At 43.1% G+C, this 24,283-nt stretch overlaps 2 protein-coding genes across 2 annotated transcripts; both read left to right on the top strand.

Annotated features, from left to right (window-relative positions):
- The first annotated feature begins 399 nt into the window (after nucleotides 1-399).
- Nucleotides 400-4,971, top strand: LOC109475915 (neuronal acetylcholine receptor subunit beta-2-like). Its single transcript, XM_019776734.1, has 6 exons — nucleotides 400-451; nucleotides 1,650-1,795; nucleotides 1,976-2,020; nucleotides 2,152-2,261; nucleotides 2,443-3,370; nucleotides 3,942-4,971. The coding sequence occupies exons 1-6, from the start codon at nucleotides 400-402 to the stop codon at nucleotides 4,074-4,076; spliced, it is 1,416 nt and encodes a 471-aa protein (XP_019632293.1). The 3' UTR covers nucleotides 4,077-4,971.
- A 4,128-nt stretch (nucleotides 4,972-9,099) lies between these two features.
- Nucleotides 9,100-23,538, top strand: LOC109476863 (neuronal acetylcholine receptor subunit beta-2-like). The gene is made up of 6 exons (XM_019777883.1): nucleotides 9,100-9,350; nucleotides 13,442-13,587; nucleotides 14,672-14,716; nucleotides 15,075-15,184; nucleotides 15,933-17,064; nucleotides 21,715-23,538. Exons 1-6 carry the CDS (start codon nucleotides 9,281-9,283, stop codon nucleotides 21,853-21,855), a joined length of 1,644 nt encoding a protein of 547 aa, XP_019633442.1. The 5' UTR covers nucleotides 9,100-9,280; the 3' UTR covers nucleotides 21,856-23,538.
- Nucleotides 23,539-24,283: the final 745 nt, after the last annotated feature.

The raw sequence follows: 24,283 nt of genomic DNA, 5'->3' as shown, positions 1-24,283 counted from the left end.
CAGGTAGCAGACATAATAATTAATTGCATTATGAGCAGTATCGTTGCAAGGTTATTTGTACTACAGTGATAACAGCTCATGATATTCCAGGTAACACAGCATTGTTCGCATTGGTTATATGTATGTCAGTGAAACCGTTTCCTCAGTATAGGCTGTCGGCTACGGTTGCCGTGGCGCAGACATGAATGGGCGATGAGCAGAACCTGTTGTGAAGATCAGAGCAATCCAGGCATATCACATCGTAACAACGTCATATCAACCCAGGCGTGGAGAGCCATCAATCATATCATATGCTTTGAAACGAGATATTAAAAGCCTGGACACAGACTTGTCACGTCTGACCTGTAAAGGATGCTACTGATCTTGACTGGTTCATCTAAAATAGACACTGGGCTCGCCATGGACGGGCGGACTCTTCTCGGCATCTGTACGATCTGCTGGGCCGCTTCAGGTGAGTTTCCGGATTACGTTCTCGGTACACATCTGGTAAGCAGGTGTGTGAGACTTTAGAAGTAGGTTTTGTGTCAGAATTCACAGCAGGGGTGGGGCGGGGCGATCAGAAAAACAACATAGATTGACGCAGCGCAGTGAACATTCCGTATGTCGTGTGGGCGGATCGTTGTGCGGGTTAGAAATAATATCGTTTAAAATTGTCAGAAATTTTCCAGTAAGATATTAGTGAGACATTTTGTATAATGGACGCTCATCTTTATACATTGTATTATCAAAATAAAATATTCGACTTATTTACTACAATATATCTTGGTGCAATAGTGCACAAACGTGTGTTGATCAATTCAACAATAAGGTATTCATAGTTTTAGACATTGTTGTGAGTGATTAAGATTTTTGATTTACGATTAATACTTTTATTACAATAGTTACAAAAGTTTAGATCCAAATCGCGCAATTTGTCAACAGGATAGATATTTATTTGCCCTGCAGAGTCCCGCCAACTATGTAGGTATGTCAGCCATGTTGACGTCACAGAAACGTCCCCAGCTCAAGTGCACTTTCACCGTGATGTTAGAGTTGTTGGAGGAGCGACACATCATCGTTTATCACAGGGAACCCTATACGTGATACATCATGTCCTCTTTTCGCCTTCTCTGCAAGATATTATCAGGGTGTCATTATTGTAATGTCATGTTGAAGCACAGATGTGAGGTCATTCTCCTTTACCTACAGTTCAGACAGTCGTCGAATACCTCAAGTACACAACAACGTTCGTTTTGAATTCTAAGCTACTTGTTTCTCGCCAGCATTGTATAATATTGTATTCGTCAGCGGAGTGTGTGTGCTGTCGTCCTCATATCTCTGGTAGGATTGTTAGTTTCTGTCAATTGGATCTATTAATTCCAGAACCGTGCCTATCTAATTCTATGCCTGAGTGGGTTAGGGTTAGGACCAGACACGGTTCTGCCTCTGGATAGTCTCCTTGTATCCAAGAAAATCAACTTTGATTTTCAAAGTCAACAAAATCAATGTTAATTTGCCCCAGGCACGGTTATGCACGCGCGTCGATTATCCAGAGTTGCGCTTGCAATTTGAGCATGGTTCTGGATCAACACTGTCAAAAGGCGCGGACTTCACTTTGCTGATGACTACATTTATTCAGTTAATTATTCAGTTGATATAATCCCTTCCAGGTGCCCTTGGTGCGGCCTCAGAAGAGCGCCTTGTTCGGCAGCTGTTTAACGAGTCCAGGTACAGCCCGGATGTCAGGCCAGTCTTTGCTCCGACTGATGTTCTTCCGGTCAACTTCAAGCTGCTGGTGATTCAAGTCATCGCTGTGGTAAGTATGACAGGATTTACGGTCTTAGCTAGACCTTTTTTTTTAAATAATTTAATGTACTTCAGGGTACACTTGTTCAGAAGTATTGATTGTCTGCTGTTTGTGTGCCACTCATCATTTTGGTTCGGCCATTTCCTTCCATATATAGTAAAACTTTAACTCTTCCTGTTCCGCTCTTAGAACGAAAAGGAGGAGTACATGAGGACTAACGTTTGGGTAGAACTGGTACGTATATATAATGAAAGTCTTGCCCTATTTTCATTTTTAATTCCATTCTTTTAAAATGACTTTTATATATCAATATATGTGCATCAAGCGTGAAGCCTGTCAGCTTACCAACCATATTCCCCCTGCAGTCCTGGGTAGACTATCGACTGGCGTGGAATAAGGAAGATTTTGACCACATCCCCAGTATCCGTGTGCCTGCAGAATCCGTGTGGAGACCAGATATTGTCCTCCTCAACAAGTCAGTCGCAAATTATGTGCGCTTGCACGTACGCCAAATGCTTTATATGATATGGACTTCATTGTGAAAATGATAATGATAATAAATTGTTGAGACAAATATTCTACGCTGAAAAGCAAAAAGAATGATGACATAAAAAGTATATATTAAACATTGAATTTGTTTTCATCTTATTCTTCAGCAAAGACGGCCAATATGACGTTGCCCTCTACACAAAAGCAATCATATCCAACGACGGGAGTGTCTACTGGCTACCTCCGTCTATTTTCACCAGTGAGTGTTCTATCAACGTCCGTCACTTCCCTTTCGACAAGCAGAACTGCACACTACAGTTCTCCTCCTGGACGTATAACAAACGGGAAGTGGACCTGGTATCCCTGGGTTTTGTGTACGACGACTTTAAGGAAAGTGGAGAATGGCGTATCGTGGACATTCCCAGCAGGAAGGTTGAGACTGAGGACAGTGTTTTTGTTATCTATGACTTCATGTTAGCCAGGAAGCCGCTGTTCTACATTGTGAACATGATCGTGCCCATCATTCTGCTGACCCTGCTGTCCATCCTGGTGTTCTATCTGCCGGTAGACTGTGGGGAGAAGGTTGGACTCTGCATCAACGTTCTGTTGGCTCTGGTCGTGTTCTTGCTGCTGATCGCAGACATCATTCCTGCCACGTCTGTGGACATCCCGCTGATCGGCCGGTACCTCATGTTCACCATGATCTTCGTCACCGTGGAGACGGTAACCTCGATTTACGTCGCTAACATCCACTTCCGCGGCGCGTCCACGCACGTCATGTCGCCATGGATACGGTACATCTTCCTGAAGCTGCTGCCGAGGCTGCTGAAGGTGCCGCCTCCGGGAGTGGAGCAGGAGGAGGAAGACGGTACTAAAGAAAGCGCCAACGGTCCTCACCCCCATGCGGCTAACGGACTCCACCCCTGGGGGGCTGAAGCCATCGAGCTGCGGAGGAGAAGGGACGCTGCTGCTGACGGCCGACCTCCCGTCCCGCCCCGAACCGACCGGCCTCAGCTCTCCGCTGATCTGAAGGAGGCAGTTGGCCATGTGACTACAGTCTCGGATCACTTCAAGGATGGGGACAGTGACGCGGAGGTAGGAACTCTTTAATTTGTGTACTATCTGTTACCTTTGATATTGCAATTGCAGTGGCTGTTCACTGCGTTACTACCCATCTTTCAAGTCATGTACTGTTGTTGGTAACTGTGCTTTCAATGTGATGACTGAAATTGTCAACAGTCGTTTTAAACATTATGCGATATATACTTCTTGGAGGTTAGGTATCTCTGATTTCTCCTTAGCTTTAGTGCGCTTATTCCACTGCTTCCCTTTAAAAAGGACTGGACCCGCACAGTCACGTCACGTAATGAGACAAACCTTCGTGCACTGGGCATAGTTTCTTCTGATTAAAGTAACAAAAATAGGCTAAATTCCTCAAGGCGAGAAACTTAAGGGCGATCTCCTCAAAGCCAGTCGGGTGAACTTCTGGGCGACGGAAAGAGCGTACTAAAGCTAAAATTGCTGGCATCCAAACTAGCATGATATCTTTCTCACGTTTTAAATTTGATAGGATAAAGTCACCAAGAACATTTTCCTACAGATGCAAGCTTAACAAACAATATATATTGTGATTTCCTCTTATCTGGTCTTTGTTCCTTTATATTAGGTGAGTGACGAGTGGCAGTTTGTGGCCAGAATGGTGGACTGGATCTGTCTGCGTTTGTTCGCCTTCGCTCTGCTGGCCGCCAGCATTATCCTCTTCATTGAGCCGTGGTACGAACCGTCCTTCCGGCCCGGGTAATACGCCCATCCTTCCGATCTGGATAACACGCCCATCCTTCCGACCCAGATAACACGCCCATCCTTCCGACCCAGATAACACGCCCATCCTTCCGACCCAGATAACACGCCCATCCTTCCGACCCAGACAACACGACCATCCTTCCGACCCAGATAACACGACCATCCGTCCGGCCCGGATAACACGACCATCCTTCCGGCCCGGATAACACGACCATCCTACCAGTCCGGATAACTCGCCCAGCTTTCCCGCCGGGGTAACACGTCCAGCCTTCCCGCCCGGACAACATGTCTAGCCTGTCGGCCGGATAACACACTCGTCCTACTACTCGTCACCACGCCCAACCTGCCTGCCCAGAAAACAGGCCCGTCCTTCTGGCCCGGACAAGACGCCCGTCCTTCCGGCCTCAGACAACACGCCCATCCTTCGAATTCCGGCTCACATAACACGCCCAGCCTGTCCTCTCGACCATGCAGCACCACTTACACTCCCTCTTGTCCTCAGTCCTAAATCAAGACCTGATTTACATAATTAATGAGGACATTATGCAATTCTATTTCATTCTGAAATGATGAGGCATATGTATCTTAGAGAGAGAGGGGGATATCAACAGATTAGTATGCAAATTAATAATTTGCATGATTGAAGGATTAATTAAAAATAATATGTCGGTGGTGGCGCTTCATACTTGCAATAGGAATATCATACATGTGGAGTTTGGAAGTAGGGTAAAGGTGAAAGTATAGACTACATTATGCAAATGAATTGTGCAACAGACATTTTGCATAATTACATTGTAGTAAGAAACTGTAAGATTAGCCTTCTGTGCTAATATATAATTGAGGGGTAAGGTCACATGTCTTGAGCAATTAATAATTCTGAATAAAACTAGAGGTCTGAATGAAAATTCGTTGAGTCTATACTTTTTTGTGTTTGAAATTCGTAGAGCAGTAACAAAGATCAGAATTTTAGCAGTTGCAGATTGAATGTAGAAATGGCAAGGTATCACAGTAGAAATGGCAAGGTATCACAATATTATATGTGACTAGTAATGACATGTCAGGCAATTGTCTTTAAGAGAAAGAAGAAAAAGAAACCATTAAAAGCTATTGTAGCTAAATCTATAAACTAGTAGTATATAATGATATGTGGTTTGCTACTGATAAATCCAAGGATGTTCCTATTATTAATCTATTATGATCACAAACTGTAGCAATTTCATCAATGAGCTTTAAAGAGCCACCTAAATTATATATATTGATGGGCATAAATAAAACAATCTATTGCTAAGTGTAAAGATCCATTTGTTGATCAAATTGTCCAACATTCTAGCAGGGTTTTTCGGATGGCACCAAGTTAGCAGCAGGCCGGGTCGATAACCGCGCATCCTTGTGCGCAGGTGCTGCTGGAGGAGTGAATTAAAATGAATCGCCAGGTTGACATAAAAACGCGCGGCCGTGCGGAACGTACGTCGGCGCGGCGGCCAGGTGATTACAATGTACCGCCGCACGTATTCTGCTCACGTCGGCGTCTGTTCGACTCGTCTGGCGACGCCGCTACGCCAGGACGTTCACTGCTGACGACGGCGCCGCGATCGGCCACGTTACGCCGCGACGTTAGACACGCCAGATCGGCGGTGTTTTTTCTCGGTTGAGACGAGAAACGTATCTTGTCATTTTCCAGACGCGTGCGTGTGGAAGATCCGGGTTAGCCAGACGGAAAACGGAAATTCCGGAGGAGGAGGGGCGCATGCCGGGACTGTGGACATTTAGAACGGAGTTCCGAATTCTGTGGAAGAAGGGGTGTTTTGAAACGGAATTGTGGAGGAGGGGAGCATGTCTGTGGTTATGGACGTTCGGAATGGATTGCAACCTGGTGCAGACTCATCATCCATTGTGTTGCGTCTATTCCTACACAGCGGTAAAAACTCTTCCGATGTTTTGCCTACACAGTGACAAATGAACTGTCCCATCCGTCAACGTCATCAGTATAATTTCCCTTCCGGCTGATGTGCAGGGGGTGACCGAGAAAAGGCCCAGTTGAGCCCCGCTAACCAGTCCAGAACCGGAGGTAAGGCAGCCTGCGCACAGTGTCACCACCAGTACGGAGCAGGAGTTTACCCATGAATAATGGGATAAGAAGTAGTAGCAAAGGTCGTTTTGTCTCCGTGTTAGATTCGCAGTAACTTGACTTGACATTAGAATAGTTATAGAAGTTGATGGTGGCAATTATGAACTCGCAGCTAAGGTAAAATCCAATCATCAATTTTGCCAACGAAATGGACTAGAACGACCTTTTTTCTGTTGTGTAGAAGCGGAGCGGGAATTTTTGTTTGTAAGGACGTTATTATAGCAATTACTGTAACTACGTCACTAAAACATCAATAACTTGCAACTACTTTAAATCTGTATAATATCACATGTATCATTAGCTAGGATATTTGCGGACGAGGGCCCGGTAAGGTCACATCGGCAGTAACGGAGCCCGACTACAATAACAAGTTTAGATTGTGTAATAAAACAAGACATGCTTTGCAGAAGAAGTTATACGAACTTGGTTTTATGCCCTTTTTAAAAATAGTAATAAACTGGTTTATCTGTAGAATCTGACCAAATATAAACGTTAACTGCCTGCCAATGATGTACAAGGTGAACTATGCTAGTCATGAACTGTCCCACACCAATGCTAAACATGAAGTGACATGCATTGACGGTAAATGACCTACAACAGTACTAACACGAGCAGTCCTACACATTGTTAAACACTGCCCTGCAACAGTGTATACATGTACATGTAACATCGTTGCAGAACAGCTAATGTATAACATGGTCATTGTTGTTCCTACAATGTTATACAATGTCCAAAACACTAGCTGTCCTACAACAATGTCAAACACTATCTGCCCCACCTGTCCCACAACAATGTTTAAAACTAAATGTCCTACAACAAAGTTAAACACCAGATGTCCCACAACAAAACTACGCTTCTTGACTTTTAACTTACGGAACACACATCGGATTATCGATGAAAGTACTTGACGGTGCCAGACGCTGATTACATTCATTATGACTCAATCACGATATTGACTGATGAATTAGGATCAAAATTATATTTTAAATTGAAATATCTTATATCATATTGATCCAGATGGCGTTATGTGCATTCAGGTTATTAACAAGGTGTGATTATCCGCGTACTTGAGATTTGTAACGATGTTGTGAATTGACAAGGATTCTGGAAGGCAGCGTGCCTTCGGGGATTTTTATTTGCCTTGCAGTACAAATTTCATAATTAGTCTTCCTGGTACTTTTCACGGCGCCAATTGTGATCCTAAAAAGAGCTCAACTGAACATTCCGTGGGTGTATGCTATATGTTGGAACAAAGTTCATGTTAAGGTTAATTAAGCGACCGTTTCTTGTGACCAACTTTAAAGTCTCTCACGTAGAGACCAATACAAACCTTTATAATTTAAACAAGCTAGCTTCTGTAGTAGATTGGGTTAGGTAAGGGATTAACTAAGCAAGCTTGTCAGGCTTGGTTTCGGTTAAAAAAAAAGCTAGCTATTCAATGGTAGGATACGGTCAGATTTGCTGTTAATATGTCAGGATTGCATTAAGTTTGATAGTAAAGAAACTAGTTAATACCACTTTTGGGATCAAGTTTCAAATGATAAGAAAGTACTGAGCCTGGCTTTGGATTTTGCTTGCACGTCATTGCGTCGCTCTGGTTACGATTGGATTAGGCTAAAATACAGTTTCGTTCAGGATTAGATTTTAAAGTAGCAGTTAGCAATTGCTTTGACCAGGATTGGATTAGATTTGCGCAGGTTAAGTTAAGTAGCTAATTTAAGGATTAAGTTGGCATGTGAGTAGTATACCTTTAGTATCCCCATCCTGCTCAAACATTGTATTTCACAAGTGATGTTCGTAGCCGGAAAAACCTGAAACGTCATGAGGGCAAGATTTTGACATCGTGAGCCCAACAGTCATTACTCTGTGATGGCATAGGTCATTCAATATTCTACTGGAACACTTGTGGTCAAAATGACCGCTTTACATTCTGTTTAACGGCTATTTCAATGAGTGTTTCAGTTGTTTCCCTTGTAAGTGTCCTGTCCTAATATTGAACAGGCAGGGTCTGTTTGAAGAAAACGTTTCCGGGCTAGAGATGGAATTTTTCTCATCAATATATCATCGTTAAAGATTTTGTCACTCCATCTTATTGAAAATAACATTATGCCGTCACAGTACTGTTCAATGTAACATGTGATCATGAGAAAGAGTCCCTTATCATATATAGAACACGTTTCCAACCTATTACAATAATATTCTACATTACCTGATCCAATCATGTATAATCTTAAACTTGCGGACAGGTTATGCTTCCTGTCACATGACCTAATTCTCATACCTTCATGCCCCCCCCCCGCATTTCCTTCATTACATGTTTAATCTGCGAGGCTGCCGCTCTGTGGAGACCGGCTCATTACACCCGTCATAAAACCGCCAATCGCAGCGACCCGACCCTGCTCAAGACATTAACACAGATCGGCTGAAATACGCCATGTGTTCCTCAACGGGCTTTCGGAATTTATCTTCCACATGTGACATATCTTAAGCTTCTGAAAATTATATTCATGAAACATACAGCCTTATAATTAATCTCCTAAATATATCCTTTTCTAAATCGCTCATGTATACAGGACATATCTTTATAACAATCAGTGAAACATATATAACTCCTTTATACTACACATTCTCTTTAAGGTACTCGTATATATCCATATCTGTCTATAGATTCTATGCATCTCCTCCACCTCATGTATACCTGGTATATCCTATTCAAACTTACTGTTGTACATTTATCCGCTGTGCTCTTGTTATCATCTGTACCAGACAAACAGTTGCTTTTCTTCCTCCACCACGACAGGTGAACAAACCGTTCCCGGAGTTCAGTACGACCCCCCTCCCTTCTGGATACCCACCTGTCTTATCAGCTGATTCCATCCGCCATTCATCCAGCCGTGGCCTTTGACCTCGCCGGTGTTTGGCGGCGATCAATGCGGGTTTAGGAGTCACGTGTGTTGCGGGCGGCTGGGGCTGTGTTGGGCTGCAGGCGGCGCGGCAGGACGGCCGGGTTGCTGGACGGGCGGTGCGTCAGGTTTACTTGCGGGGCCCGCAGCTAGCATGAACACGGCCGCACCATGAGGAGACGCCTCCCGGCATGGCTGCGGATGTTCACCTCCTGGGTATGGATTAGCTGGCTCTGTAAAGGTAAGTCATAGCGTTGTATAAGACTACATCTTCGTCATTGAACCGAATCGATTCTGACGGTATCTATTCATCACAAACCATCCACCGTGCCTGGCCGCACAGGCTCGAGATTTGCGTCCACAACCCTTAACAACCCACCGCCTCCTCCGCAATGGTATCAGCTGAAGATATTTGAACTAATGAATTCGTTAGCCGATTAAGCCCGAGGCTATGCTGATCTGATCACAGCATGCTCGCTTTGTTTCCTGTAGGTGATAAATGGTTCTCTGCGGTCTTATTACATGTTTATTGTATCGTGAGACATGTGAATGATGCCATGCCAATGGTATATTTGATTTATATTGCTTAATTTATGGTCGTTTTAATGCCTTGGAATCGGCAGTCGTAGTACAAAACTGGGGTCTATAGAAGATGATGATGTAAAAGCATTCACAGAGGAAAAAGAGGCTACAAGAACGCTGTGAGCATTTCTGAGACCGTGTCAACGTGTCTAAAATCGTGGGTAATCCATGGGTTTATTCCCTAAGTGGCTAAGTCGGCGGCGGGCCGAGGTGGTATCAGTGTTTATAAGATCTATTTGTTCGTGGTGATCCATGGAGATGGATCCGTAGGTTTTCTGTGGCTATGCGTGGGTGCGTGCCTGTGGCCATGGGTTAGGTACGTCCGTGGGTTTACTTTGGCAATTCGTGGTGCCTGTTTGTGGGCCGGTACGTCCCTGGGCTTTCTGGGGCGATGCGTGGGTGCGTGTTTGTGGGTTTGGTATACACCCGTGGGTTTTCTGGGGCGGTGGGTGTTTGTGGGTCTGGTACGTCCCTGGGTGTTCTGGGTCGGTTCACGGTGCGTGTTTGTGGGTCCGGTACATCCGTGCTTTTTCAATGGCGGTGCGCGGTGCGTGTTTGTGGGTTTGCTACGTCCCTGAGTTTTCTGTAGCGGTGCTTGTGCATGTTTGTGGGTCCGCTACGTGCGGAATCGATGGCTCGTGTCTGTCGAAGGAATCCCACTATTAACCGTTTGATCGATGCGCACACCGGACTAATGAAGCCGTTGTTGCCCGGCCCGGCCTTTACTGTACAGTCATCACATTTACCGGGCTACAGTACTGTCGCTGTTCACAATGTAGTTTTATAGTGAGTAACGGAGTGGGAATGTTGTAGTTTCAAATCCCCCTTCACCCTATCTGCACTATAGACACTACAAAGCGTTCCAACATAGGCAATCATCCTCTTTAATTCAGACAATTAGAGTTTCGAGTTTTCCTAATGTTTCGGGTCAAGCCAGGTAATAAAGAGAGACGGATGAGTAATAGATTTTTGTGTTCGGGAGGAAAACTGATGGAGGAGTGTGGGGAGTTTTCCCATCTGTTCTACAGAATCAAATTTCCGGCTGTTAGGCTGCAGCAAGACGCCTGTGGGAGGGAAAGACAAATGGCACAAATTAGTGGCGACGTCACGCACATGGTTAAACTATAGGGAAGTATGGACAAAAGGAATCATTTTTTAATTTATTGTTGTGTAAGTTTCGCGAGCACAATCATGCAATCATGTTTACATACATGTAGGCTGCAAAGTTTACATACACATAGGCTGCAGTGTTTACATAAATATATGTAGGCTGCAGTGTTTACATATATGTAGGCTGCAGTGTTTACATACATGTAGGCTGTAGTGTTTACATATATGTAGGCTGTAGTGTTTACATACATGTAGGCTGTAGTGTTTACATACATGTAGGCTGTAGTGTTTACATACATGTAGGCTGTAGTGTTTACATACATGTAGGCTGCAGTGTTTACATACATGTAGGCTGCAGTGTTTACATACATGTAGGCTGTAGTGTTTACATACATGTATTAGATGTTTTTTTTTTATCCACATCCGGTAATTCGCCTGACGAAGTTGCCCCGGTCATGTATGATCCAACTGCCTTCCTTAGTTTGAGATCTAATTTCGGGATATAGACGTTATCAAGATGGACACTGTCGATCGATGTTTTTCCAGCGTGCCCGGGGAAGGCTGCCCCAGCATTGTCATGTTTACATTAGGAGGGATGGATTCAGGACATCCGCGTGTGTTCCTCACTCATTGTACGTTATCATCATTACCCTGATCCACTTTTATGGCACATCCGACTGAATTAAAGCTATCATACGTCAGTAATTGGAGATGATGTCGATGAATTTTACTGCATGGTCACTTATTAATGATTCTATGAATACGATATGTTATAAATGATATACGCACAGCCTCAATGCTGGCAATATTCATGTATGTTTATTATGTATGTCTGCCTGCGTTTTTAAATGATCAAATAAAGGCAGATACGGCCGGAGCATGTGTATGTCCGTCTACCATGCCCACACAGACTTGAGCCTCAGAGCGCATTTATGACCTTTCAGCCTGAATACGTCAGTCGCACACTGATCACAATGTCCCTTCTGTGTACTCACCAAGCAGAGCTAGAGGTTTAGTCTTACGGGCGTTTTATCGGGCTTTATTTTGTACTGGTATCTTTCCTCCGCCAGCCTGGTTTGGATACTGCCCTGCCAATGATACAGTCTTGACAATTTTGTATTGTCTTCCAACCTACAAACGATTTGGTTGGAGATTATCTTTTGTTATCCCTTGACTACCCCACACAGCCCCACCTACATCGAGCATTCATAGTGACGAATACCTCACACTCTATGGTATCCTGAACCTGGCAATGTCTTGTCCCATCCACCTGTAAGTCTCAGGAAAACACAAACACCACTGATCGCACAGTCATCCAATAAACTCTATCATAGGAACTGCGAACCGAATAATTCTGTATTTTTATAGCTTAGTAGAAAAAATTGTTCCTGTTACTAGCTAGCTTACATATACTCCTAGCCACTATATTGTGCACATCGAACTCAGTATATACTTTGTCGTTACTGACACTAGGACAGGATAACGACTGACTGTGAAACGTTTCGAATAGTCCTACCGGTGGAGGACTGGGCATAAAGAGCAATTTTATCCTCTCTCGGCACTAGCAGCCTTTCCGTGTGGGAACAGGTCTCGTAGATTCGATGGTTCAACGATACAAACCTCATTCTGCATGCAGGCAATATTGTAACAAAAAATATTTTTCTCGGGATATTTTTGATATTTCAGTGTCAATGGAATTTTCTGAATTAAGTCTCAAAGCCTCAAGGTCATTACTCCATGCAGCATTTCCAAATGCAATAAATCAATATGTTTGGTCTTAAATGAATAGAGTGATGCGAATATTGAATGGCTCTTTAACCAGTATCCAGGTATGTACAACTCCACTGTGGCTGTAGTACTGGGCACTCAGTTGTGCCACATTTTGTCGTTCTACTGCCATTCGTTTGTAAATGTAATGTATTCTTACGGGACCCAAGCTGAAACATGCGTATGATGACCTTAACGCAAGATGGATTTTGAACATTTCTAACTCTCTTGCCTTGATCACATAAAATAATGACATTCGTATCTTCTTGATAAGAATCAGTGACATTTAAACCATGCAATTTCACGGCGGCTTCTGCGGCTTGTGATATAAACGACACTCCTGGGAGGCCGCGTGATTCAATAGAAGATTGATGTTTAGGAGGTCAAGGTGAAGATAAAACGTAATCAGAGGAGATGTCGCTTGCCCTTCAGGTTATTGGGCGACCGGCTCTAACTGTAGCTCAGATGGATGGGTCAGGCTAAATGTTAAAGTATGGGATCATCTCAAAGCTGCACGTAGCTGCATGGGATGGATGGCTCGGGCTTAACATCATATACAGGCTAAATGTCAGAGGGAGGGATCATCTCAAAGCTGCGTGAAGCTCAAACAATGGCCTTACACCCACAGAAAGGAGGAAATGGATTATGGGATCGCCTCAAAATCATCAGATCTTTGTTTTCAAAATTGTTGTTTGAAAACACCCTTTTGTGCTGAGATATGATTCTTTTCTTTTTCGTTGATCAGTAGATGCTTTGCTACTGGAATGCTCTTATATCATATTAGCCTGAATCTGGCTTCATTCTTGACGCATACCGAGAGTTTGGTGTATATATGTGACACACTGTTTACTTGTCTTATTGTTCCCCATGCAGAAACGCTGGCAGCAGAGGCGGAGGAGCGGCTTGTCCAGAGGCTGTTCAACGAGTCCCGCTACAACCCGCTGATCCGACCTGCCAGGTATAACGGCGAGAAAGTCCTGGTCCACTTCCGTCTGTCCATCTCTCAACTCATTAACGTGGTGAGTAAACTACGCCATCAATAATCCTGACTTATTAACCTAGAGAGTAACCAGTATCATTCTTCTTTCATCGTTTTAAGTTAGACACATTGTTAGCAGTTTAAAACCAATATCATCACCAGTTATAACGCAACAAGCTGGTAAGGGATAGTTGATAATACCAATAGAGTATTAACGTATCAACATATTCAACAGTCAATAGCTAATATCACAGATTGAGGGATTAACCTATTACCGGCGCGAGCAGGTAATATTGCGTATCCGATGCGTCCCTTGCCATTTTAGTTGGATTTATCAACGATACGACTAAGTGGCACTTAATCTATGTGTCTTATTCCGTGCCACGGTAGTGCATGGGACGTCATGAAGGGACGGTTAAACGGGGTAAAGTCTTGTCTAAGAGAAACCATGTCATCAGTAGAAGTCCATTTGGATTTTGGGTATTCTAATTTCAACGCTGTTTACCTACCGTCCCATTTGTAAGTCAATCACAAGTGTTGTCGTCGTACAGACGGAAATATACTTATGAGGAGCACATGGAATTTATCCCGTAACGAAAGTTGAAAAGACTGTATTGATGCTGCAATGGTTTGTATTTTACCACTAAATATAAAGCTACCTGGTGTGCCAGTAAGCTGGAGTGTGGGGCCCGGTGGGAGAGGGCCTCCCGTATTACATTTTCATATCGATCGCTGCAGGCGCTAGGCTGTAGGTGATATAGACGATCCCGAAAGTGAAAAGCGTTCATTGTGGAGGCCGACATCGCAATGTATTTTCATCTGTGAAATCGACAAACCAAATCCAGTCAGATCGAATGATTACCTCCATGAAAATGGAAGTGTTATTTTGAGTGCGTATGTGTGTGTGTGTGTGTGTGTGTGTGTGTGTGTGTGTGTGTGTGTGTGTGTGTGTGTGTGTTCCCGGACATCAGTATAACCTAAGAAGATCTGGATGAATTACATTGGCATTTGGTATGTGGGTTGTCCTTGCAAAGACAAAGGTTAAGGTCGATTTTGGGCAGCTTCTTCCTGCAAAATATAAAGATACTGTAGTTAACTAACAATCGCAACTTCATTCATTCCAGGACGAGAAGAACCAGAAAATGAAAACAAACGTCTGGCTTCACCAGGTTAGCTTTTTCTTACTTAGTTCTCTTCATCCCGGTATATGTAGGGTTATTTTGTGTCACATTTTAGATTGAAGAATTACAAAGACTTTTCCATGCTATCATGTTATACTCCATTTTCTTTAATTTGGGTTTGGTAAGGTGAATGTATGGTCATAAATGGCATTTCAGAATCTATACTAATTCAACACTCTGGTGCATTGTTTTGTGATTGTGAGTAGACAGGGAAATTGTATATTGAAGTGTGAAAACTGAAGATATACATGTGAACCAATTTTTCTATTATAGTTCTAATTTTGGAACTATAATGTCAATGTTCACGAGGTCCCTAGCATAACCGTCTGTTCCTTCCCCCATGCAGGAGTGGTTTGACTACAGACTGTCCTGGGACCCTAAGGAGTATGACAACATCAAAGTCATCCGGGTCCCGTCAGAAATTGTCTGGAGACCAGAAATTGTTCTTTTCAACAAGTAAGTGGAGTGGCAAGGAGTGTGATGTAGCGAACTTGCCATACCCTTTGCACTATATCTTACAAAAAATTGCCGGGCTGTTACAATGTATGTCATAGCTCCCCCCATCAACCCTCAAACCACCGTAGGGTTTTGCAACGAATCTTACCGTATGGGGTGAAAACTGAACTGAAATATTTTGTGATTTTTAAGTATGTACATTTTTTATTAATCTATGAGGGACAATTTGACATAATTAAGTGTGAACGATTTCTGCTCATTATCATAATTTATGCACCTGAAACAACATGACTTCAGGCAGCCATGCCGATGACCTTTGATCCCAAGTTCATAGGCAACTAGGTCTAGGGTCACAAAGTTTTCACAGAGTCAACATGTTAAGGTAATTCGAATGGGAGCAGAAAACTCAATCAAACATATTACCTGGAAGAAAAATTGGCAACAAAAGACTCGCATGTGTTAAAACAACGGTTAAAAATGATGGGATCAGTTTTGACCCCAATGGAACTTTCTAGGATAACTCAATCAACAATGTTCCAATCTCCAACAAACTTGTTACCAACTTGTTACCAATGTTACCAACAAACTTGTAGAAGGAATTTCGTTTTCGACAACAAATGTCAAAATGGCACATATTCATATACGCATGGGGTAAGTTTTGACCTTGTACGGTGGTTTGAGTGTTAATATGGCGTTGTTATCTATGAATACGAGTGTTACAATGCTTATCTATGCCTGCACATTTCAGTGCTAACGGCCAGTATGACGTCCAACTGATGCCGAAATGCCTGATCTACTCCGGAGGGAACATCACATGGATCCCACCTGCCATATACGAGAGCGCCTGTCAGATCGACGTGCGCTTCTTCCCGTTCGACCAGCAGAACTGCTCCATGAAGTTCGCGTCTTGGACGTACGACGGCACAGAGCTGGACCTGGAGCTGAAGGACCGCAATGCCGTCATGGATGACTTCAAGAAGAACGGCGAGTGGGACATCCTCAGGTTGCCTGGCAGAAAAAGTTCTTATGCTGGAGATCCACTTCCGTATGTTTACTTTGACTTCATCTTGATGAGAAGGCCGCTGTTCTACACCATTAATCTGATCATCCCGTGTATCCTCATCACGTCCCTGTCGGTGCTTGTGTTCTACCTGCCGTCCGACTGTGGGGAGAAGATCACACTCAGCATCTCCGTACTGCTGGCCCTGACTGTGTTCCTGCTGCTGATTGCAGACATCATCCCTCCGACTTCTCTGGACGTGCCGCTGATCGGGAAGTACATCATGTTCACCATGATTTTCGTCACCTTCACAATAGTCACGACAGTGTACATATTGAACGTTCACCACCGTCACCCCAGCACGCACACGATGCCGCCCTGGGTCAGAACGGTTTTCCTGGACAAACTGCCCAGGCTGCTACTGATGAAAAGGCCGGTGTTGCACCGCAGGTTCAGCACGGTGGACGTGTGGGACCCCCCGCAGCCTTTTCTATCCACTCCTCCCTCCAGCCTCCTCCACCATTCCACGTCCTCGCTACATCACCGCACGGAAACCGCAAGCATGCTGGGAAATCACGTGGACGCAGACGACAGCGACACGTGTTTGAAAGCAAAGTCCGCCATTTTGTACGAGAACCAGTGCCGAAAGTACGCGTTGCGTGTGTCGGAGTCGAGCGCGCGGAACCCTCACGAGGACTTCCCAGAGGACCACACGGACAGCCCGTACTACTCCCCACGGACACGCCCGGCACACACGCACTACAAGCAGGTCGACCTGCCACCTGAGGTGCCCTCAGATCTACCACCAGAGCTGAAAAAGGCCGTGAAAAACGTCAGATACATTGCGGATTACTTCCGGAGTCACGACCAAGACCTCAGCGTAAGTGTAGTTTTATTTCCCTTTATGTAACTTGACGACTGGTTTTCAAGAACTGTCCTCAAGATAGCAAGACATTCCCGCAGACACAGGGCTAAATTATGAGACTAATCAATTAGAAATTATAAACAGGAAATCTTAGATTCCAAAACCTCCGGAAAATAATATAATGCAACGACTGCTGATTATTTCATACGTCATATTAACACAAACAAGTACACAGTTTAAACAAATCAATCCAACGGATTGTTATAATGGAGGGATTGAAACAGTTAAATCAAAAGAACAAACACTTTTTACAATCGACAGAGCAGGGGAGCACCTTGAGGCTATCTTAATAATAGTGAGGGAAAGGATCTGCGTCTGTTTTCTGAGCTCAATCGTTGGATCCGGACCTCAGGTGACAGCATTAGAAGTATTTCTCATATTTCTATTAATGTTGAGAATGTTGCCAATGTCTGTAACTCTTGGAAAATCTGAGAAGTCCTTCCTGTGAATCAGAATTTCATGAACATTTTTTCGAAGGTGTCCCATTTTGAGGGACCCGTAATTGAACTGGCCATGATTTACACCCATGTCGAATGGCTGCTGACAGACCAATGCCCTATATTCACCTAATCCCAGCCATCAGTCACGATCCCTGATTACGGGCGGGTTTATGCGTGACTGTTTCCCCACGCCTTCCGCGGGGGGATGAAACACAGGAAGTAATCAAACGCGAGACGACCCCCCCCTCCACGGAACCGCCGTGACGACAAACTCCGCCAAGGTCACCATAGATTGGTTTTGAGATTCCGTGAGATAGTGTATATCACGTCAGAAGAGTGTGGGGGTTGGTCATCATGGAATACAGGCTGATTCTGTTTGGTGGTCTCTAACACGTCAGAAAAGGGTGGGGGTTGTCAACATGAAATACAGACTGATTCATTGAGATTGTCTCTAACACATCAATACAGTATTGGGTTTGGTCAACATGAAATAACACAGGCTGATGCCATCTGCCATCTCTAACACGTCATGATCAACATGAAATACAGGCCAATTCCATGTGATGGTCTCTAACACGTAAGAATAGTGTGGGTTTGGTCAACATGAAATACAGGCTGATTCCGTAAGATGGTCTCTAACACGTCAGAAGAGTGTGAGGTTTGGTTAGCAGGAAATACAGGCTGATTCTTATTGACACAACAATAAAGTACAGAGACTTTTGTATGGTCTTCTACAACTTAACTGAAGATCTAACAAAGCTAAATACATGTGTGGATAACGTCATCTTACGTACAGAGTATATGTATGATGTAACAATAAAGGTTAACTATTCTCTAACATGTGTTCTCTAAGATCGAAACATTCTTTAATGTATTTTCCTATTTGAACACTGTATTGGTTATCTCCCCTGAGAATGTAGTTGCATTTATCTATAGGATCTAACGTATTGAAATCAATTGAACAAGCGGAAAGAAATGTGAACAGCAATAGGCGCTTATCATTGTAGAGTGTACAATCCATTATAAAATGGTGCTCATTTTCAATCATGTTTGGACAAAATGGACAGAACCGTTGGTCATTTGGTATTTTCTTGTATCGACCCATTTCTATGTTTAATTTATGACAACTAATTCTTGATTTTGTGATCGCTTTTCGGATATCTAGATTGTGTATACTTGAGAGGTATTGTTTTTGTCCATAATTTTCCTTTAATGCGGTATAAACAGAAAGTTTTGCGTTGTTACTAATAGAATTATACCATTTTTGTATATATATATATCTTGAAGGCGGGATCGTAATTGATTGGTTATCGTATCCACTTGGTATGACCCGGGGCTCGTCCAGAATTGTCCAAGACCATTGTAATTCAGAATGTCATTTACGTGGTTAAGCCAATCGTGTTTACCAGAATATAAAACATCGTATGCTTCACGAAGTAAGCTGTCTTCGGGCAAGTTAACAAAATTACACGTCAGAAGAGTGCCGGGTTTGGTCAACATGAAGTAAAAAGATTGATTTCTTGAAATTGACAGGATCTGAAAACTGAATGACGCTACGTGACATGTTGACAAAATCGCTTCTAACATTTGAGATGCGAACCATGTGTCAGAGTCCCTGTTTTGGGTTGCGTTTTGGTGTACAACAGTCTGTCAATCAGCAACTTACTCGTAAGCCGTACTTCACCAGTCAATTGACATTTCGAAACAAACTTTCCAAGTCAGCGGAAGTAATTTTCCAAAATATAATCCTTGATTGTTGTCACGGGAAGTGCTGCGGCGTAAGAAGTGCTTACTGGTGTGGAATTATTGGAACTCAGATCAGAGGCCACTCATCCGCGAACAGACCTATCGTGGAGGGAGACGTTCGCTGTCGGATATTGACGTCTGTTCAGGCGTTAATCACATAACATTGCAACAGAAACGACTCCCCTGTTAAGATTTCTTTCATGCCGTAAAAAACGGCGTAATTTCATGGTTCAAGCAGAATTAATTCCTTAATGTCAACTTATATTCATATATCATTGAGTCTGATCGATCTCTGATGAGCAACGCTGAAGATTATTTTGATATTGATCAACAATTAATCCCGTTTTCTCGCCGACAATTTCCTTTATTATTTACAACTGAGTTATAGAACTGTTCCATGCCCCCCAATCCGCAAAATTAATCTTTCTTTACTCGTCCGGCCGACAGCGGCAATTTGAAGATATGTTTGAACGTGCTGACATCCGTGCCGGTGGTATTTCCTGCCCACAGACTCCCATCTCAGGGTTCATGTGGAGTTTTGGATCAATAAGCATCATGCATCATTTGGCGCGGGGCCTGCCGGTACATTATGCATCATTTGGCGCGGGGGCTGCTGGGGGAAATTGCTCCAGCGCCTCCCGATCAGCTAGCTAGCCGCCGGGAATTTATGTTCCTTCCCAAATTGGTTCCTGCAGCGGACAGATTTGTAACATGGCAAGCCGCTGTACTTGGCATGCACGCCGGGGGAGGATCACAAATAAGCGCAAATATCAATACTGGAGCAGTCACTCAATTGGTGGCTGTAAATATTTTTCATGTTAAAAAGTTTATTTCATAATTATTTCTCTCATTGCGGCTAAGATCCTTTTGGGTAGTTTCGGCATCTACAATCATGACATACAAAAAGCAACTCATTCCATTAGATTCGTCTATGCATGTCTGCCTGCAGTTGAACATAGGTCAAGGCCAACCGGAACTGACATAAACACGAGGTTTTCATTGGCCAATGTAGGGGGGAGGAGCATTGGACAATAGGCAACATCAATTGGTTAATGGGTACAGCCATTAGCCGATGGTCGACAACCATTGGTAGATAAGTGATACCCATTGGCGGATGAAAGGCAGTTAGCGGCCATTGGGTATTCATTGAATGACAGTCATTGAATGGGCAACAGCCATTGGGCGATTGGGGCAGTCATTCGCGGATGGGTAACAGTTATTGGTGGACGGGAGGCAGTATTATAGTGGTTTGTCTATTTTGCACTGATAACAAATATGCGCTAACATTTACTTATTATATGACAGCTTCTGGATCTTTATGGTTTTGGTATCGTCATTTTCTGATTCGTGATCCCGAGAATGATCGTTGATCATAATCATTTTTGGAAATAAATATTTATCAGGATCACAAAATTATATACTAATTAACATTTTGTATTTCCTACTGGTGTCTTATACGATCCATCCATCCAACCATCCATCCATCCATCCATTCAATTCATCCATCCATTCAATTCATCCATCCATCCATTCAATTCATCCATCCATCCATCCATCCGTTTATTCATATAATCAGTAAAGGGGGCTGATGAGCACGAACACCAGCCTGGGCCTTAGCTCTGATGCTATCAGCCGCTGCTGAAGGCTCCAGAACCTTTATCGTAACATTCAGTTGTCAGCCCGGACGTGCCGTGGGTCCCAACCAGCCTGCTTAACGCCCTCCACACGCAGGCGGCTGCCTGGAATTGAACTGGCCGCATTCTCTGACATAATCATCAATTAATTCTGGCCACAGCGAGGCTATAAAAGCGCTGCGAACGGGCGATAACTGATGAAAAGCATTTCTTTTCATTTAGGCTGCCGTTTGGTTGAGGCATACTTGACAGATCGATCGGTCCAATTCAAGACCAGGCTGATCGCTCTTATTATCCGCGCGTCATCGGTGGACAACAAATGCGTCACTTTGTGTCAGTTTAAAGAGAGATGGTTAAACCAAACAATATAGCATGATTTTTCAAGTTTAAATTACACTAAGTGACTAGACATAAAGAGTAATTTTAACCTGTTGGTGAGGACATGAACACGATATTCCTTGAACAACCTAGAGTAAGAAAGTTACATCATAAACATAAATAAGATTCCACGTACTTTCCTGTACTTCGATACGTCTCCGAGGTTTTGTACTACTAATAATGTACTACTAAATATATGCATAGTAAGGACACAGATGTCACTATGTGGTAGAACGGTATTTGGCTGCTGGTACAATTCTAAAACAAGGGTTCACTTGTGTTATTGTCATTGTGTTGCTTTATGTACATACATAAATCCTCACAGTTCACCCAAACTTGAACATATTACTATATTGCTATACTACTACACACTATATTACCTCTACAACGTTCCTGTTTATCTACAGATATCAGAGGACTGGAAGTACGTCGCCATGGTGATCGACCGTATCTTCCTGTGGACCTTTGTGTCGGTGTGTTTTATCGGCACGCTCGGCCTCTTCCTGCAGCCGCTGCTGTTCGGCAACACCCTAGCCGAGGATGAGTAGCCGCCAGGGGGCGCTTCTTCACGTTCCCTGGAAAATCATGACTGCAGAAGAACGAACATGGCGGACCTGTGCGTTCAATTTTCAGCTGCTGGCACCTCGCCAACTGATGAACAAACAGAGGCGATCTTTGCCAGATCTCTGACGCAGATATTTGAACAACACCAACACATCTGTCCCTAATATGGGAAGGGCTAATAACACGCCTGTCCCTGGTCTGGGTAGGGCTACATGTCATTGGTATGGGCAGGGCTAACACCCGTCCCTGACATGTGCCTGTTGTGGGTAGGGCCAACACACCAGTCCCTGTTACGAGTATTGCTAACACACTTGTCTCTGATCTAAGCAGCGCTAACATACCTGTTCCTGGTGTTGGTAGGGCTAACATAGCTGCCCCAGGACTTGGCCCGGTTACTGAAACTGGTAAGGAAACCAGAGGATCTGTGTTTGGTGTGAACATGTGAAGCGGAATTGGTACCTCTCACTACACCATCGGATGGATCTTACTGTACAATTAGGGCTAAACTCTAGAACTTTTGAGTGCAAATATTGCTGTTTACTTCATCTTTGGCAGGCTGTACAAAATGTAGCAAGCATAAGGTATTTATAAACTGATTTTAAGTAATGGAACTGACTTTGTTGTTATCTTTTTTTTCTTTATACAGACATTTACATTTATTGACGAGCTGTCTTGAACATACGTTTTTTAGTTTAAGTTTGTCATGTACATATTGCTGGGACTTTTTTCCGTTTATAAACTTGAAGGCATCGTTCAAAATATAACATTTTAGTAAGGAATTTTAGAATGTTAGTTTTTAGAACCAACGCGTTGTATATACAAGCATAAAATGTGTATAAACTGTTGAGTATGAGGGTAAACTTCATGATGCCCCTTTAACACAGGAGTCTAACAGTAGTAGATAAAGAGAGTCAAGCTTACAAACTGGTTAGTAGAATAGAACATTCAAATTTGTAGATAACACACAGTAAAGCACGGAGACATTATAGTACAGAGCATTTTTATCTGACTGAGAACCGTCAAGAGACTGACCCTTTGTGTTCTGAAGTTTGTTGAATCTGAAGCTTCACTAGTGGTATTTTGACATACAGAAGTGGGGATGTCTGGAAATAGAAATGGGACTTTTCCTGTACTTCTGCTGTTCAACATCATTCCAATGGGAATGAAATATGATAAATGAACTTACAGAAATGACAATTAACAATAGAATTTCCGCACCGAATCTCCAAGTCATATACCGATGAATTAGTTGGCCAAAATGCAGACTTTGTAGAAATATGGAAAATGTCCCTTCTGTGACCTAACCGTAATCAATGTTCACTATGTAATAAAACTTTGTGGTTGGTACAGGACATTTTTGTTACGTTGGAAAACCATGAAACAAAGTATGATTCAAAAAGAAGAAAGAGATGACAATACTAAAATAACAAAGTGATATTTTATCTGGTCATTTACATTTTCCATTATTGAGGTCAAACTATATACTGTTGTCTATATGTATACTTAATATAACATAAACAGCCTTCAAGTGATGTAATTAAGATTTTGAACTTGTTGGGCAGTTTTTAACACACCTGGGTGGCTGGATGCGGGGCAGTTGAACAGATCTCTCCGGGAAACTCATGAATGTATTGTGTCATCACCATGGCGATTGATTGATTAATTAAACCAGTACAAGTAAAACTGCTGTCCATGTCATTTGATTAATGCGTTTGATCTCCGTCCCGATGGTCAATAGACAGATGTCTCCGTGAGGTTAACATGCTCTTCAGTGTGGCCTAAGCACTGTTTGATATCCTAGTTCTGAAGACGATGTCATCTGTCATCTAGTCATTTACTTGATATCAAATACACGATGAGATGAACGGACAAATAAAATTATGTTTAATAAACATTTTCGTCATTCACTACAAACAATCTAATTGCACGACAATTGCTGCTGTTGTATAAAATACACACACATACTAAACACCAATAGATGTTCTTCCGCCACGACGCTACTACAGTGAACGTAACAACAACGTGTACAAATCGATCACGGTAATGGCGCACAAATCACCCAATATCTGCTTGGAGAAAACCTTATTAGCGCATAGCGCACTGCTACAAAAGCCAACGAAATCAATGACCTGTTCCACAAGCCAATCAAGATATGTGTGTTTTCTGAAATACATGTATTCTACTGTATTATATAACCTATGAAAACTGCTAAAGTAGAAAAAAACGTTCATCATCTCGAACTTACTAGCAGATGACATGCTGAACTGCATACCAATGCAGCAAGGGGATCGTGATTTTACAGCTGCGAACGTACAGACACGTTTGATTTCAATACTTCGTTGGCACCCACTGACCTTCTTGAAGGAAAAAGCAGTAAAATTACCAGTAACAGTAAACTGTTCGGCCTTGTTT

This window comes from Branchiostoma belcheri, unplaced genomic scaffold (genome assembly GCF_001625305.1).
Source record: "Branchiostoma belcheri isolate BF01 breed outbred unplaced genomic scaffold, Haploidv18h27 scaffold104, whole genome shotgun sequence".
NCBI classification, from domain to species: domain Eukaryota; kingdom Metazoa; phylum Chordata; class Leptocardii; order Amphioxiformes; family Branchiostomatidae; genus Branchiostoma; species Branchiostoma belcheri.
The sequence above is the reverse complement of the archived record's forward strand: the minus strand, read 5'-3'. Positions and strand labels throughout refer to the sequence as shown.

What these genes read in the sequence shown, in the direction of transcription:
- LOC109475915 (XM_019776734.1), top strand. Translation starts at nt 400, where the DNA reads ATGGACGGGCGGACTCTTCTCGGCATCTGTACGATCTGCTGGGCCGCT. An exon ending in GATCTGCTGGGCCGCTTCAG is followed by an intron (nt 452 to 1,649) that starts GTGAGTTTCCGG and finishes AATCCCTTCCAG; the next exon opens with GTGCCCTTGGTGCGGCCTCA. An exon ending in CTAACGTTTGGGTAGAACTG is followed by an intron (nt 2,021 to 2,151) that starts GTACGTATATAT and finishes TTCCCCCTGCAG; the next exon opens with TCCTGGGTAGACTATCGACT.
- LOC109476863 (XM_019777883.1), top strand. Translation starts at nt 9,281, where the DNA reads ATGAGGAGACGCCTCCCGGCATGGCTGCGGATGTTCACCTCCTGGGTA. An exon ending in TCTCTCAACTCATTAACGTG is followed by an intron (nt 13,588 to 14,671) that starts GTGAGTAAACTA and finishes CATTCATTCCAG; the next exon opens with GACGAGAAGAACCAGAAAAT. An exon ending in GTCACGACCAAGACCTCAGC is followed by an intron (nt 17,065 to 21,714) that starts GTAAGTGTAGTT and finishes GTTTATCTACAG; the next exon opens with ATATCAGAGGACTGGAAGTA.